This window comes from Podarcis cretensis, assembly GCF_951804945.1.
Source record: "Podarcis cretensis genome assembly, chromosome: 17".
NCBI lineage: Eukaryota > Metazoa > Chordata > Lepidosauria > Squamata > Lacertidae > Podarcis > Podarcis cretensis.
The window spans coordinates 15,922,350-15,940,702 of NC_137187.1; the positions used below are offsets into that span (position 1 = coordinate 15,922,350).

At 42.9% G+C, this 18,353-nt stretch overlaps 1 protein-coding gene across 13 annotated transcripts in view; it reads left to right on the forward strand.

Annotated features, from left to right (window-relative positions):
• PALM2AKAP2 (PALM2 and AKAP2 fusion) overlaps positions 1–18,353 on the forward strand; it is a 222,086-nt gene that overhangs the window by 197,895 nt on the left and 5,838 nt on the right. For 11 of the 13 annotated variants that reach the window (XM_079959170.1, XM_079959177.1, XM_079959178.1 and 8 more), the window contains 3 exons: positions 3,966–6,354; positions 12,902–13,080; positions 14,919–14,957. In XM_079959170.1, coding sequence (XP_079815296.1) covers positions 3,966–6,354; positions 12,902–13,080; positions 14,919–14,957 — 2,607 coding nt within the window. The remainder of the gene's footprint in view (positions 1–3,965; positions 6,355–12,901; positions 13,081–14,918; positions 14,958–18,353) is intronic. The other 2 variants (XM_079959175.1, XM_079959176.1) reach the window with 2 other exon arrangements.

Consider the following 18,353-nt stretch of genomic DNA (forward strand, 5'->3'; position numbering starts at 1 on the left):
AGGGCCACCATCTGAGTGACAGACTTGTTCATCTGACGGACCCCCTTTTGCCTGTTCTTTTCTTCTTTTTATTCTTATTTTTATTTTATTTTTAATTCTTGTCTAGCTGTGGCCTGTTGGCTTTGCTAATAAAGTTTTGATGATGATGATGATGACAACTGCAAATTGAATATTTTAAATGCAAACACAAATTCTGCAATTGCAGGGGTTTTTTCCTTGATTTGTTTTGGTTCTAATTTCAAGCCGCATTTTTAGTTTCGTTATTTTGCTTGTAATAAAACTTTTCAAAAGAGCAATGTTTAATTTATGTCCTGATTTCTGCAAGATACTGCACACTTTCAACATATAGGTCTTTCATTCATTGCCTTAAAAAAAAACACCAACCACCCCTTCCTTTCTATTTAGTAGGGGCATAAGAAATCAAGGAGAGAGAGTGTGTTTTTCAGACCTTGTGCCATATTTATTAATAGCTACAGAAGTTGCAGTTCATAATAAAGAAGCTATTGTGAATCAGCAGTGTGGTTCACAGTCCTAACTTGTCATTTTAATTTTGAAACCTTTTAATTCCTTAGCCATGCCAAATTCCCTCAGGATGTAAATAGATCTGTAGTGGGTTCTAAACCTTTACACTAAAACATTAATTCTTTTTCAGCATGTGCTATTTTTCAGTTATATTTGAGTGTTTATCCTGATCTCATATTTCTTCCCCGAACATCAAAATGCAGTATTTTCAATACCAGTCTTTCAAATAAGTAAACAGATGTTACCAGCCCATTAAAAAGTTTCATTAAACCAACTCCCTACCTATACTAAATTTAATCATTTGTAGCCTTAAAGAAGGAGAGGAGTGAATGAATAGAATTTTCCTGCTTGGTCACCTGGAGACTTTGTTTTTCACCACAGGTGACCAGATAGGTGAGTGGTTGCAATGCATTCTATCTAATTGTGCCCTTATGTGAAAGGAAAAAGTCTTTCCATAAACAGAAAAGCTTTTGATTTAACTGAAAGGGGAAGTGATATTTGCTGACTTCCTCTGCAGACTTCTACACCACCTTCCACAATCCCATGAAATTGGTTTTCAGGGTCTGGAGGAGGGTATAAGGGGAAGGTGAATGTGAAAATTACCTCTCTCTTGCACAATGCCCTTCCATTCACAGAAAGGGACAATTGGATCCCACCCTTTATCCAGTATTCTGGAAGAATCTCCTTATTTGTGAAGTGTAAATTAAGGTTCTAGTTCTGAGGAATCTTCTAAATCAAGGTTTCCCAAACTTGGGTCTCCAGCTGGTTTTGGACTACAACTCCCATCATCCTTGACCACTGATCCACTTGCCCAGAGGAGCTTTCCTTGAACAGCAGCCCAGCAAGCCATATTTGAAATTTGCATGAATGCTCAAAAGTGATTGTGATTGAGTTTGAGGTGGGAGGGAGAGAGAAAGATAGAAGTCTGTTGCTTAAAGAAAGTGTTCAAGAATTTGGTTGTGCCTAAAGTGGTACTGTGGGTTTTGGCCTATTGTATTTATCCAAGCTATGACGCAAAAGTTCAGAAACCCAAGTTGTAATTTCTCAAAGTGACAATACCCGAAAGACTGCCCCCCATAGCCCTGTAAGATCACACATATCTTCTGGTGAAATTCTCTTTGTGGCACTGCACCCTACAGAATAGGGACATGGGTGGCACTGTGGTCTAAACCACAGAGCCTAGGGCTTGCCGATCGGAAGGTCGGCAGTTCGAATCCCCACTACAGGGTGAGCTCCCTTTGCTCAGTCCCTGCTCCTGCCTACCTAGCAGTTCAAAAACACGTCAAGTTCAAGTAGATAAATATGTACTGCTCCAGCAGGAAGGTAAATGGAATTTCCACGTGCTGCTCTGGTCCACCAGAAGTGGCTTAGTCATTCTGGCCACATGACCTGGAAGCTGTCTGCGGACAAACACTGGCTCCCTCGGCCTATAGAGCGAGATGAGCACGCAACCTTAGAGTTGTCCACGACTGGACTTAACGGTCAGGCGTACCTTTACCTTTACCCTACAGAATATTAAAGCAAACCCTTCAAGCGTTCCTATTTTCTAGGGATGTTCCTGGATTTACAGAAGCTGTCCTGGTTTCTGATTAGATCCCGGAATGTCCCACTTTCCCTTATGACATCCATATTTTCATTGGAAAAATGTTGGCGGGTTTGGAGTTATGTGACCCCTCACCCAAGGGGAAAGGTTACTATGCAACCTTTAGAATTCATCTGAAGGCAGCCTTGTATAGGGAAGTTTTTTTTTTAATGTTTAATGTTTTATTATGTTTTTATAAATGTTAGAAGCCACCCAGAGTGACTGGGGCAACCCAGTCTGATGGATGGGGTGGTCTTCTTCTTCTTCTTCTTCTTGAATGGGACGTTCCTATTTTTATTGGAGAAATGTTGGAGGGTCCCGTAGTTTTCCATGCATAAGATGAGGGGTTTTTTTACTCTAAAAGATTGTTAAAAATGGGGGGGGGGGGTGTTCCGTCTTATACATGGATAGTGCAGAGTTGGGACAGGTGATTGCTTGCAGCCCTGAGCAAGAGTTTTTCTCTGGTGATCTGGGTGAATGGTGTATGCAGCCAGGGCTGCTTTGGACTGGCTGCTGCTGTGGCAGTTGGGTGGGTTATTGCGTGCTGCGTCAAGGGCTGCTGTGTATCGGCTGCCATTGCTGCCAGTGGGCGTGCGATTGGCGGCTGCTGGCTGTGATCTTGCAGGTGGTGGTGTGTTTTGCAGCATTCTCCATTCGTGTGAGTGATTATCTGCATTCCCTCTCCCCAAAAAACTCAACAACTCTGGGCCATCTCCCCCCACTTTCTTAAATTGTAGTCCCCAAAAACGGGGCATCTTATACACGGGGACATGTTATACACAGAAAAATATGGTATGTTGTAGGTGGTGATTTGAAAACTTGCATTTCCTGTTATTGTTCCTGTACTATGGGGTGTGTTTGCCTCTACCATACCTAAAACATCAGCTGCTTCAGGTCTCTTTTGGAGGCATATTATTTTGCCCAGGCTTTCCCTGATCCATAAGAACAGGTTTTTCTGCTTTTATATGCTTTTTATACTGCTGTTTTAACAATTTTGTGCTATGTTTCTGTTTTAACCTTTTTTATTGGTTTAATGTTGTATACTGCTTAGAGGTGTGTTGTTGTTGTTTTTTAAAAAATGAGCAGTTTATAAATGCCTTTAAATTAAATGAATAAGGGGGGGGAAAGTTGCCTTGCATCTCACTGGGCTTTCTGTCACTTTAAAACAATGAACTGTGTGCATTTCCTCTTCCTCACCTGCAGAACGCATTTTAATTCACTGCGTCTCAAAAATGCTATGAAATATTGAAATGCAAAAGTCAACTGTTGTTGTACAGTTCTTTGTTTTTAAGTTGGTCAACACCCTCATATCGGCACTCAGTGACAAAACAAGCTGTTGCACCTAGCAATTAGTAAGTAGCAGCAATAACGAGCGCAGGTGGGAGATAATGAAGGTGGATATTTTACTGGATTTCAACTGTGGCTATATAATTATTATAACATTTTGCATGTACAGTGGTATCTCTGGTTACGAATGCATCAGGTGACAAACTCTGCTAACCCGGAAGTAGCTGCTCCTGGTTGCGAACTTTGCCCCAGGATGCAGACAGAAATCACACGCCAGATGTATGTACGCAGTGGCCCCATTAGCGAAAGCGCGCCTCAGGTTAAGAACGGTTTCAACTTAAGAACGGGCCTCCAGAACGAATTAAGTTTGTAACCAGAGGTACCACTGTATATGTGAAAAGCATATTCTCTTTCTTTTCTAGAAGAATTTGTTTCCCGTTCTCATATAATGATTTACAGGGGGTTTTTTGCTGGGGGTGATGGTTGCTTTAGGCATTTTTTTGCATTACAAGGAATCTTATTTTTCCACAGAACTTCATGGTTGCTTCCCCCTCCCTTTCTATTTCCTCTATAGAAATCATCTAGACTCTCTGAGGATGACATCAAGTTGAGAAAAGAGACAGACCGATATCGTGCCAATTTCCTGGACCCTGCTGGTGTGCATGCGGCGAAAGGAGAGAGGATGGAAATAGAAGCCCTGGCCTCCGAACGTAGAAGCATCACAGTAGGGACTTCAGCGCGCGCAGTGGACAACCAAACTCACTTTGCTTCCCCTGCTGCAAGCCACAATGGACTTAAAGACAGGCACGAATCGTTGGACAGTGAGGTTGCTAAAGAGATCAGGTACCTCGATGAAGTGCTAGAAGCAAACTGTTGCGATTCGACTTCTGATAACCCCTTTAATGGGATGACTTCCTCCTCCCCTGAGCCAAGTGCATCCATTGTTGTGGATGGCTCTGGTCCATCTGTTCACCTTGCTAATGATTCCAGAGCACCCAACGAAAGCAGCACCATTGTAGTTCGTGGGCAAGCAGCTCCAGTCGTGGAGCACAGTGGAATAAACATTGCGCCTGGGAAGCTTAAGCCAAATGGCCACTCCATGGGCATCCTGCAAGAGGAACACTGTGACAGCCTGAAAGTGCCAGTGAGTCCATGCTCTTCCACAAGCTCGAGGTCTTCCAAGGATGGAGAAGCGACGTTGGCCACCATTAAGAAAGAGGCTAAGTTTGAGCTTAGAGCGTATCATGAAGACAAGAAGCCATCAAAGCTCTTTGAGGAGGAGGATCCAAGGGAGAATTACAGAGTGCGTAAAGTGAGGCCCTCTGAGGAAATGATGGAGCTGGAGAAAGAACGGCGGGAGCTCATTCGAAGCCAGGCTGTCAAGAAGAACCCGGGTATAGCAGCAAAGTGGTGGAACCCTCCCCAGGAGAAGACGCTGGAGGAGCAGCTAGATGAGGAACACCTGGAGTCTCACAAAAAATACAAGGAACGCAAAGAGAAGCAACAGCAGCAGCCACCAATGCCTGTGAAACATGCCTCACATTTGTCTGCAGCACCTGATCCAGCTAGCAGTAAAAAGGTTGATGTTGTCACAGAGCAAATAGATTTTTCAGCTGCACGGAAGCAGTTCCAGTTAATGGAAAATTCAGGCCCGCCAAATAACACAACAGCAGCACCCAAGAGATCAGGGACCCCCAAAATGTTCACCATACAACCCTTCTACAAACCAATAGGTCCATCTCAAATGGACCGGCGAACAGCCTCAGTTACAAAGCCTGTCTCTCCGTGTGGGCAGACTTTGCTAGTTGGTAACAACGATATTACTGTTGTAAAAGCTGAGAAGGTGTCTTGCATCTTAGATGACAATAGCGTTCAGAACATCTCTGGTGACTCGGTAAGAGTCTCTCCATACAGTGATGCCACGAAACATGGCCATTCTACAAAGGGATGGTCGGATGATGGCGAGTTCATGAGTGCAAAGGCAGTCTTTACAGTGGTGAGAGATGATGAGCAGGGCACCTTAGATCAGTTCTCGAGGTCAGTCAATGTGTCTTCCCCTCCAGAGGAACTGGACTCTGGGCTGGATGAATTGTCAGTGAGATCTCAGGATACAACTGTTTTGGAAACACTTTCCAATGACTTCAGCATGGACAATATAAGTGACAGTGGTGCCTCCAACGAGACAATGAATGCCCTTCAAGAAAATTCACTCACCGATTTCTCCTTGCCCCAGACCCCTCAGGCTAACACTCCTTCCGACTGTCGAGGAGATGGTATTTTCAAGTCACTTAGCGACCACGGCTTTTATTCTCCATCTTCACCGTTACTTGACTCCATGCTCATTGATGAGCAGTTAGAATACCAGGCTGGCCTACTGGTCCAAAACGCCATTCAGCAAGCCATAGCTGAGCAGGCTGACAAAGCAAGTTTTAAGCAATCCGCTGCAGAGCAAAAGAACCTCCAGGTCAAGGAACAGGAAGAGGAGGTGGTCAATGCACCATGCTCTGAGAAACGGCACAATCCAACATTTCAGCCACCTCAGGTGTCCTCTCCTGTGCAAGAAAAGCGAGATTCAGCACCAAAGACTTCTGCAGCTCAAGACTCTGTACTCAGGGAAAGGCAAGTTCCACAGCCATCTCCTGTTGCTCACACCACCAGACCAGTCACTGTGGAGGAAACCAAGCCAGAAGTCAGCTATTTCAGCAAGTATTCAGAAGCTGCTGAGCTAAGGAGCACGGCTTCCATTCTGGCTATGCAAGAAGCGGAGGTGACAGTAGGGCCTTTCAAACTAAGGTCAAAAAAGCAGAGGACTTTGTCTATGATAGAAGAAGAAATCCGAGCAGCCCAAGAAAGAGAGGAAGAACTGAAAAGACAAAGGCAGGGTATGCAGCTGGCACGCAGCCCTGTTGCAAAGAGTGCGCCTCCTCTACCCACCAGAACTGTGTCTTACAGAACTGCACCAGGTAAGAGCCTAACTTTTTCCTTAATCAACAAAATAGATGCAGACCAGTGACAGCCGACGTGGTGCCCTTGATGTGTTTGTTACTGGACTCCAGTTCCCGTCAGCTCCAGCCAGAATGGCTATGTATTCCTCCAACATCTGGGTTGGGGCAGCAAATTGGCTATCGCTGGTGGAGACTAGGTTGCGCTCAGACTACAGCCTTTCTGTTTGGTTGCAAACTTTCACCCTAATGAAAAACTCCTCTAGCAGAGCAAGTTTTGCTGGATCAGACCAAGGGTCCCATCTATTCCCTGCATCCTCTTAGCAAAAATGGCATCCAGGTGCTTCAGGGTGCACATGACAGAACATGACATTATTTCCCCCTTCTTATTTGTTTGTCTCCATCATGTGGCCCTGATCCTGCCATTCTGTTGAGTGATCATGGCTAGTTGCCACTGATAGATCACTGCATTTGCTTTTGTTTTTTGAAGTCACCCACTGCATCTTATGGCAGGGAGTAGGCTAATCTGCAGTGGGGTGGGGGAATCTCTTTGAGTTCCCTAGGAATAGGAATTCCAGAGAGTCTGTTGCGTACTGCTGGATATCTTGCCTGTATGAATGATGGAACTGCAAGAAGAGCCTCAACTGAATATATTATGGCATGGGAAGGTGCATAAGGGAAAAGCACTTTATATCATTGCCTTCTGCTTTTGAAATGTAAATAAGTGGTGGTCCACCATCTCAATAATTTTGGGTACTTTTGTTTCCTTTGATTCCAGTAGGGGATGGAAAGCATGGGCGTAACTTTCCTATTGATATCAGTAGATCTAATAACTATCTGTGGTACTTCCTAGAAAAGATAAATGATGTAGATGTAGAACAATAGTGTACAATGTAGATCAGATGATAGAGGGGAGGGAAATAGGCTACAAAGGAATGGGTGTGTCTTCAAAGTTATTTTTTCCATGTGGCATTCACTCCTGACCTTAATGTCATCTGTTGCAAGATGTCAGCCTTAAGGAACCTCCAGAAATTGGAACTGTGAGCTTCTGAGTTGAGAACAAACCTGATTAAAAGTGGACAAGCTGGCTGGCTGCATTTCAATGTCAGCAACTTTGGAAAGACTGCTAGATCCATCTTCAATAGCATTTCCAAACATGTGCTCGCATCAGTGCCGGATTTACGTATAAGCTAAACAAGCTATAGTTTAGGACCCCACTCTCTTGGGGGCCCCCAAAAAAATTAAAGGAAAAAACAACTAGATGTACATTTCCAAAATATAAGTTAAGTTCAACCTTTACTTTGATAAAATACATATTCCGTTATGTGCAAATGGCTTTAGACACCTATTAGGTCCATAAATTACCATATAGCATATATTCAACACAAAAAAACAGCGACAATTTGTTGTTGACAAAAGGCAGCTGGACATATAAAGGGCCCCATTACCTTCAGTAGCTTAGGGCCTCATCAGACCTAAATCTGGCCCTGGCTTGCATTATTCTTCTAAGCTAATAAATATTCTCACTCTATTTCACAACTTTGCAAGAAACAAAGAAGGTGAATAAATCATCTTTTTTTTTTACCCTGGCAAATGGCTAACAATAAAGCCTCATACATCTCTTTGCTAGTTGGGAATGGAATTTGCTGCTCAGTCATATTTTCAGGTTTCAAGAAAGTGGTGAACTGCACAGATTATGTAGGTCAGGGAAGGGTTGTTTTGTTTTGCAATTTGCAGGAAACCTAGATGCTAGTAAAATGCTGGTGAAATGTGAGATACGGTTGAAAGGGAGGTAAACCTGGATTCATCTTTATTTAGAGAACAGGGAAGGTTCTGGGGAAAATATACAGGTTGGTTAGAAAGACAAACCTAAATAGGATGAATGCAAGAGTGAAGTGAACAGATAAGTAATGTATGTATTGGTGGGTATACCTCTGTATTTGGTGCTTTTATCCTTCTCCCTCTGTAGCATTCCTTAGAAGTTCTGTGCGACACAGGGAAAAGACGCTATAAATAAGTCAAAAATTAGACTGCTATAATCAAGGGGGGAAATCCCTATGGGAAATAGCGTATAAAAATTTCCTGCTCTCTGTCGCCATCTGGTGCTGCATGTTTGTAGTGCATTCAAATTGTTGGGTTTGTTTTTTTTTACTATTGTAGCTGAGTCCGTAGTCGTTCACAGGCCTGATTTAAATGTTATGCTGGCCATGTTTAAAAAAAAAACTTGCTGGAAGCAACACTGAGAAATTGGATACTAATAATGTTGGGTGTAGTATATATTCTAAAATTTACTGATATTGTTAAACATCAAGAAGAGAGACAAAGTAATAGAAGTTTTGATGTAAAATTGTCTTTGTTATGCACTGGGACAATAAGGTACAAGCTTATTAGAAATCTTGTGAATCGCTAGAAATTATTGTTCTTTTTGTGTGCGTCTATTATTGCTTTCGGGATGGGATTTATAATTATTTTAGAATACTTAATATCTAGAAGATGTTATCAAGTGCATTGCACTGTAATAATAACCAAGTGCCTTTTGGCATCTAAAGGCTGGCAAATGTATTGAAAGATGTTTTCATGGACTCTCGTGACACTTCTTCAGATGCAGCTTGAACTACTACAACTTACAACTCAAACACCTTGACTATTTTAGTATAATTTTCTACAGAAAACCAGATAAGCCCTTATTTCATTTTCAGTTCTTTGCTGCTTTTAGTGCCTTGCTCTTATTGGACTACATTTTACAGTGTCTATAGAGTTCTCACCCTCCAGCTAACCGCATAACACACCTTTGCTGCTTTCTCTGATCTTCGTATTATTTTCTTCACAGATATAACTGAGCTGAGGAAGAATTTACTACCCTGTATTCTTTTGTTACACTCAGGGCATTGTGCAGCTTTCAGTGAGGGACGGAACCATCCATGTGTACCAGATGTCTCATCTGTGAACACCAGGAAATTCCTAACAGGAAATGACTGATGCCTCATGGCAGCTGTAGCTTTCCCCAAGCCTCCATTTATGACCCCTATTAGTGTTCATGAATAAACAGTTGCTTCACAAAGACAGAAAGCAGGTTGCCGTTTTCGCTTCGGCTTCAGCTCACCCCCCATGTGTACATACATCTAAGGCTGCAAATCCTATATACCCATTTTACCTGGGAGAAAGCCCCACTGAAGTCAAGCATGCATACTTCTCAGTAGACATCTATTGTACTATAAATTAATTAATTGACTGGGGAGAGTCCTGAGGCCCCTGGGACTGCCATTCTCCATCCCAATAGATCAGAGATCAAAGGATGTGAGTGGAAGGTGAATTCCCAGAAGGGTCTTAAAGGGACAGGGAAAAGATTCTCATTATTTTGCCAGGTAACTTAGGTGTGCATTGAACAAACCAGCTCATTCGGCCATAGCTCAACATTATTTTTCTGCTGCTGAAATTCCATTCTTGCTAGGTTATTTTGGTATGTAAAGTGATGGGAACAAGTTCACTTCCCCCTTGCATGCATCTTTCTTTGCCACAGAGGTGAGCTCAAGGTAGATTTCAGGCCGTTAGTAAACCATGCACAGCCCTCTGTTTGCTGGGATTCTTGCAGAGAATACTGGCCTAAGCAGACCTTGGTCTGATCCACTGCAGTGTTTCTTAATACCTTCAGCAAGAGTTGCATACTGTGGACCACTTAAATGCAGATTTGTTTCTGCCTAGACTGTCAAGACATTCTAATTACGTATTCTTGCTTTTTAAGGATAATGCCTATCAGTGGATCATGATGATACTATGCAAAAGTACAGCACAGATGGGGAAACTGGCCCTTCCAGAGGTTGTAGGAGTTTAGAAATCCTAGACAGTATGGTTGATGGTCAAAGCTTATGGGAGCTGTACCCCAGAAACATCTGGAGGGCCACAGGTTCCCCTTACCATTCAACACCAAAGCTAGACTACTTCTGTTCTCCAAGAATCCCAGCAATTAGCAAGAACTAGGTGGTCCTCCAGTGGTTGATCTCTGCATTTTTTGCCAATGTGATACACATCTTTATTGCATTTTTTATCCTAGTCCCAGTGGAGACAATCCATTTCAGGTTGAACACTTCAAAGTTTGGTTAATTTCAGTTGGAGGAGGAAACAAAGCATGAACTTAACCCATTGAAATCTGTGGCACTTGAACATTCTTAACCTTGGCTAGATTCTGCAAAAACACAGATATAATACTGGCAGAGTATAACAGACAATTTTAATGGCCCAAGATCTCTGTAAATTCAGATTTTCTTTTGTGTCGATCAAATTTAATTTAATTCCCAGGCAAATCTTCTAAAGATATTGTACAAGTTTCCTCCCAGGATGAGTACTATAGTAGAAATGCTTGCTTTGTTTATAATCCATTTATTGTTTTGGTGGGGGGGGGGGGGAGGGAGGAGATGACATTTGCAGTTCTTCTGGTAGCAAAATTTCAAAAATCTGTAGCAGGGGTGGGGAATCTTCGTCCCTCCAGATGTTGCAAAACTACAACTCCCACCATCCCTGGCTATTGGTCATGCTTGCCAGGGGTGATGGGAGTTCCTCAACATCTGTAGGCTCTCTGTATCTGATCTACAAACTCAAAAATAAGCACGCTTGGTCTCCTATGTAATTCAAGGCTGCATTACCATGGTATTTGCTAGTTCCAGCCAGATTATCTGAAACCTTATATCAATGTAGCTGAGCTCTTCCCATTGTGGTAAATAAAAGCAATGGACCTCAGCTGTAAGTCATGTTGATATTCACTTCTTTCTTAAACCGACTATTCATTCTAAGCAGATATTTCTCTGTTTCTGCTCTGTCCCTGACCCCTAGTGGCCATAGTCATTCTGGCTCATTGGATGAGCTTCTCTTAAGATTTTTGTGTACGTTGGGTGCATAGAGATGAGGAAAATGTAGCCTGGGTATTTTGTTAACCTATTCAGATAGCTAGATAGGTAGATGTCTGCTGTTGTCTTCAGGGAAATGTAATGGAAGCTTTCCTTTTATCCCTTTTTGATCATGTGAACTACTAATCATGTTGGACTCTAAACTCGTTTATCAGCTGCAGACACCATGGCCAGTGGTGATAGGAGCTGGAGTACAATAAGATCTAGAAGGTCACAGGTTTCCCACCACTGATGCAAAAGCTGATGACCAAGGCAATAGGAGCACCATATTGGGAAGTGGGAAGAGTCTTTCCCTTCTGCTTCTTTCAGACTCAATTCCTCAGATATACCCGCATCTCTACTACTTATTTAAAGAGTAGTAGCATGTTGTTTTAAATACATTGCAATTTGTTTTTGCAATTTAGCCTTGCATATAAACAACATAAGGCAAATAAACCTTGCTAGCAAACTTGGCCTCCCCTACACTGAAGCCAATGAACCTAGCAAGCAGTTATTATATGCTCAAATGCAAAAAAAACACACAAAATCACATTCAGTGTCCTATCCAGGAAGCATAATTCCACAACAATCCATCATTTTTAGAGCAGTGAAAATACTGTAGTGGTGTTTCCCCTGCTGTGATAAGATCAGCAGTTTTTGTTGTGGCATTTAAACTTGTTCAACCTTGCTGGCAGAACTTCACTTCTATCCATTTGTGGCTGTGTACATTAGACTTTACTGTGACTGATATTTCCTAGGTTATAGCAGTGGTAGCCCACTTTCCAGGCAGGCATGCCAAATTCATTGATTGAGAGGGCAACATCTAGTGCAGAGTCCAGTGCATTCTGGTATACAGTGGAACCTTGGTTCTCAAACTTAATCTGTTCCGGAAGTCTGTTTGACTCCCGAAACATTCAAAAACCAAGGCACGGCTTCCGATTGGTGCAGGCATCCTGGAAACAATAGCCAACAGCCACATGGAAGGTTCAGCTTCCGAAAAATGTTCGAAAACCGGAACACTTACTTCTGTGTTTTGGCATTCAGGAGCTGATTTGTTCGTCAAATAAGCTGTTCGAGAACCAAGGTTCCATTGTACAGTCAAACCTCAGTTGTCGAGTGTCTTGGAAGCTGAACAATTCGGAACCCAAACGCCGAAAACCCAGAAATAATTGCTTCCATTTTCGAACGTGCCTCCGAAGTTAAATGGCTTCCAAGGCCCATTTTTCCTTTTTTCCCATTGACTTTGTAGCCAGCTCTTTCATCCTTGGTTTTCGGATGTCAAATGGAACAGATTAAGTTCAAAAACTGAGGTTCCACTGTGTATGAAAGTTCATTGGAACAGTAGCATAGTACTTGAGAGGAAGGCAGGAGTGAAGGCCTGTATACCATAACCAACTCCAAAGGTAGCCCTACCTCTGACCTAAACTACCATAAGCGTCTGTCAAATTTCACAGAAACGTTTCTTAAATAAAAAAAATAGTTTGAGAATCTGAATGCAAAAATTCTGTCCTGGCCCTTCTTTCTTCTACCTTGACTCATTAATTATCTCTTCAGCCCATGCTTAATTTCAGTTCTCTTTCCTTTTGAAAGTATGGTGGTGGTGTGGTTTTGGGGATTTATTTATTTTTCCAGAATCTTGCTTGCGAGTCTGTTACCTAGAGAAGGAAATTCTGATTGGGTCTTTGCAGGTAAAATAGAGAAGATCAAGCCACCTCCATCCCCAACCGCTGAAGGCCCCCCCTCGCATTCCGACTCAGCATCAGACGAATCGGGAGGATCCCAAAGACCCAAGAACCTGATGCAGACTCTTATGGAAGATTATGAAAGTCACAAAACCAAGAGGCGGGAGAGGATGGATGAGAGCAGCGTAAGCATATTCTGTTTCCTCCGCCCCCAATGCCCCCCCTTTTTTGCACACAGTAGGTTTTTTAAAAAAAATTAAAATTAACAAGTTTCTAAAACTTTTCTAGATCACCTTTCCAGAATTCAGCACAAGAAGGCAATGTGCAAGGCCAGTTTCAGGCACACTTATTATGGGCTCCGTTCTGAAAAGGGTCTTTTTAAACAGTGCCCTTTTGTTGGGAGCTTTTATAAAGAAAAAGCAGTGATAGCACTGATACCTGAAAAACTTGCCAAGGTTATTGGACGTTGCTCTTAATCAGAGCCATCTCCTGCGGCTGTAGGATCAAATATGAATTTATTTGGTCCTTTAACCATACCTTGCAGCATGTCCACAAGGAACCCTTTTCCTTTCGCTCCCTCTCAGAGATGAGGAGTGCACATTGAATATGGCTGGGACCCCCCCCCCCGGATTGTGTACTTTTGTGCAGGGCAGAAGGGGGTCCTAGCAGTAACACTGTGTTCTCCACTGTCCTCATGACTCCACTGTGGAGCTAAAATGCCATACTTAGATGCAGACGGATCCTCTCGCTTAGATGTTTCTGTGAAATCAGTGGGGCGCTTGGGACCGAGGCACAAAGCTACGAGACCCTGCCGTGAGCAACATAACTACAACACAAATATTGTCTGTTTACCTCCTCCCAAACAACCCTCCTGTTTTATCATCACAGCTTGTACCACACCCAGGGTTAGGTTCAAGGCAAAATTCCATAGAGATGGCCTTTTTCTTGAAAGCTCAAGTCGAAAACTGCAGCAGAGCCATTGCTGACCTTCAGATTTACTGTACGCAATCCGTACTTATGTTCTTTATTCTCGAGCAGTAGTTAAAGACTGTGGAGGGTTTTGCTGCATGTTCCTTGCCTTGTGCAGGCGCTGATGATTTTTTACTTGTAGGAAGTTGGCTTTTTATGTTGGCAGAATGACAGCGAATTTTCTGAACAGTGCCAACTGAAGTCTAGTGAGTACAAAATCAATGGCTGCCCTGGCACAGGGAGCTTCAGAAATTTGCTCCTCGTGGACGTTAGTGGAACTGGTGAATCTAAATGCTTCATGGGATGTACATTTTGAGATGCACCTGAGAGCTGGGAGCTCATGTGCCAATGCCTGTGGCTTCCCTGGGCCATGCCCATCCACCAGACCCCCTGTTTATATGTGCTGTTCAGTTAGAAATAACAGCTGTGGCACAATTAGCGAAACCAAGAATATGTTTAGCACCAACTGGATGCAAAACACATACTGGACATTTGAAACACTTCCATAGCTAAAGGGAAAAGATCTCTTCCTTTCTCTGCCTGCCTTTTCTGGAGGAATCAGATAAAATGGTACAAGGGATATTATTATTATTATTATTATTATTATTATTATTACTACTACTACTACTATTACTATTACTACTACTACTACTACTGTTATTATTATTTCAAATAATGAATAGACTAAACTAATAAATTTAATTGTACCAGAATTCATCATTTAGATTACCAAAACAGTTAAAGCAGTGGTGACTGACAAACAGCTTCCTTGTTTTGTTTTTATTCTTAAATTGGCTACTATTTTGCTTGGCCAAGCAGGATTTTTTTTTAGGTTGGGGTTTTTTGGGGGTAACAATACAGGCTGCAATCCTATGCATACCAGGGTGTAAGCACCACTTAACTCAGTAGGATTTACATCTGAGTAGACGTGAATAGGATTGCACTGTAAAGCTAATTGAGCTGAACTGTGAGATAGATGCCAGTTCTCAGTTTAATTTGAACTCTCTCTGTCTTTTCTTTATGAACTAATGATGGTCTTTTCCTTTTCTGGCAGTACACCTGTAAATTACTGTCTAACAAGGTTACCTCTGAGGTACTTTTCACGCACTTGCCTTTGCTTAACATCTTTTTTTATTTTTGCATGAGGATTTCAAATGCATGCTGCTGCAGTTCGCTTTCCATTGCTGTTTGCATAACCACTGAAGTGATGGCTTGAAAGATGAAGGCCTTTGTTTTGTCCAAAATACCGTTCCACCACCACACCGAGCATTTTCACCCAACTGGGCCTTAAATTTCTTTTCTTTTTTCCCCTTTTTTGTGACTAGGCAATGAATTTGAACAAAATGTGTGATGGGAAGTGCAGCTGGTTCCCAGGTATAACTGCCCCTAAACCAGGCATTAGGGACCTGTGGCGTTCCAGATACTTGGACTCGGACTTCCATCAGTCCCAGCCAGTATGGCCAGTGGTCAGGAATGATGGGAGTTGTAGTCCAACAACCTCTGGAGGGCCACAGGTTTCCCATGTCTGCTGTAAACGATGATGGCAACTAGTACCTAGCCTCAGTTTTGGGATTCTGTTTACGATGGGGCAAGAAGAACATAGGACCACTTTCAAGATTCAGATCACAATATTTGAATTATGACTATGACTGCAGTCGTGTGGTGTGCTGTGGTGTTCATCCTCATGACTTAATGTGGGGAGTGGTCAAGAGTGATGCCCTCCTTATGCTCTGAAATACAATTACTATCATTCCTGGCTATTTGATTGTCATACTGGCTGGCGTTGTTGGAAGCTGTAGACCACAGCAGCTGGAGGGCACTGCCTTGATTTCCCCAATTTAAAGCGAGGGGTGTGTGTCTGTAAACTGTGCACTAGATTTACAGCCCCATGTGTACCATCCAGCGAAGTAATTAAAGTGTTTTCAGCTCCAGTGTTGTCATTGCGATAGTGCTTGAACTTGATTGCATTCCTACCGCAGTGTCGTAGCAATCACTGATGCTGCCATGCTAATGGTAGCCACCCAGAGTGGCTAAGGAAACACAGCCAGATGGGCAGGGTGTAAATTATTATTATTATTATTATTATTATTATTATTATTATTATTATTATTATTACTAATGGCTGCCCAGCCCTTATTGCAACATAGCTGTCCTTAAAAGGGCAAGCCGTGTGGCTCAAGCAGAAGATTTTTGCACTTCACTTACATAGCATCCTGGCAACCCATAGAAATGAAGGAGGTAGGGCTGAGCACCACTTTTGGACAAAGCTCAGCGTCACCAGGTCTGGTACCTCTCTGCTCTCAAAAGTTCTCAGCAGGAGTAGCAACTCTTCAGTTCTGAAACTGAAATGCTGCATTGCTAACTCATGAGTTTTTCAGATTGTGTAGGTCCATTTCCTCTCTGTGATTTACTACAGTAACTCTGGTAGGCTTCACATATATGTGGGCAATGGAAAGGCAGAGGTCTGGGGGGGGGATCCTGAACTTTCCAGTGGAGTTTGGTGGAAAAGCCTATAAGCCTCTGCCCCAACCTAAATTAGATGGATTAAGTTTGCAGCATTTCTTCAAATCGGAATCCCCTAAACCTCAGAAAAGGTATAATGACAAACGACTTTTTAATCGGGCCTCAAATATCAAATTCCATATTTTTATTTTTCATAACCTGTTGGACTGCTTTGCTTGGGTGGTGGGGGTATATGTTTTGGTTTTTTCCACCACCATCGTTCATCTGCATTGTCTCTGAACTGCCGCCAGGCAACAGACTTGAAAAAAACAACCTCTTGCAGTTTGTTTGAGCAATATTCTTCTATCTCGTTCTTTCATTTGCGGAAGCAAACTGCAGGGCACGGCACAAATATGAATTTATGGCCAGTATAAAGGGTAAAGGGACCCCTGACCTTTAGGTCCAGTCGCGAACGACTCTGGGGTTGCGGTGCTCATCTCGCTTTATTGGCCAAGGCAGCCGGCATACAGCTTCAGGGTCATGTGGCCAGCATGACTAAGCCGCTTCTGGCGAACCAGAGCAGCGCATGGAAACGCCGTTTACGTTCCTGCCGGAGTGGTACCTATTTACCTACTTGCCCTTTTGGGGGTACTTGCCCTTTGGGGGGTACTCCTGCTAGGTTGGCAGGAGCAGGAAACGAGTAACGGGAGCTCACCCCATTGTGGGGATTCGAACCGCCAAACCCTCTCATTTGTTCATTGAACAGGTTATGAGCAGCAGAGATCAAGAACAGAGGAAGCTGACTTATATGGAGTCAGACCATCTCACTCAGTATTGTCTATACCAGGCACCCCCAAACTCGGCCCTCCCATCATCCCTAGCTAACAGGACCAGTGTCAGGGATGATGGGAATTGTAGTCCCAAAACATCTGTAGGGCTGAGTTTGGGGATGCCTGGTCTACACTGACTGCTAGTGGCTCTTTCAGGGTTTCCAACAGAGGTCTCTCACAGCCCTGCCTGGAGATGACAGGGCTCGAACCTGTTCTTTCTGAATGCAAAGCAGATAATTCTGCAACAGAGTTATGGCCCTCCCTCTCAGAAACATTTCTGCTTGCTGTTGAATTTTTAACTGAACCTTATAGTTATTTGCATTAGTTTTAGAGCTTATCACATACAGTGGTACCTCAGGTTAAGTACTTAATTCGTTCCAGAGGTCCGTTCTTAACATGAAACTGTTCTTAACCTGAGGAACCACTTTAGCTAATGGGGCATGATTTCTGTTCTCATCCTGAAGCAAAGTTCTTGACCCGAGGTACTATTTCTGGGTTAGCAGAGTCTGTAGCATCTGTAACCTGAAGCGTATGTAACCCGAGGTACCACTGTATAGTAAGCAGTAGTATTCTTTTGCTAAATGCAGCATTTTGAAAATGTAAAACAACAGCACATGAGCACAATTCAGCCAGATGTAAGCACCATTGATTGTAATGGAAGATATTAAATGCATGCATTTACTTCTGAAATGAATGGGACTTCATTCATTGCTTAACTGTGGCTGGACTGCATTGCAACATATGTAGAAGATAGCTCAGTTGGTAGAGCATGAGATTCTTAATCTTAGGGTTGTGGGTTTGAGCCCCATGTTGAGCAAAAGATTTGTGCATTGCTGGGTGGGGGTTGGACTAGGTGACCATTGCGGCCCGTTCCAGCTCAACAATTCTATTGAGTCTTCTAGCCACAAGCTATAAATGTGATTTCAGTGAGATTTCGCCAGGTTTATTGCTTGACCAGAGATGATCACACCACACGGTATCTTTTAAGATACTAACAGTGCAATCCTGCAAACGTTCACCCAGATTAAGTTCCATTTTTAAGAACTGCAATCTTGAAAACCATTGTCGGTCTCCTGTTTTTAAAAAGCTGTTCTCAATACAATAAGCTGCCCTAGAGAACTTCCCTCGCAGGAAATTCCCAAGAAAATGCCAGGGTGTTGTGTCTCAGGGGTGTGTAACATTTATAACAGAGCTATTACAGGCAACATCCCTCGTTC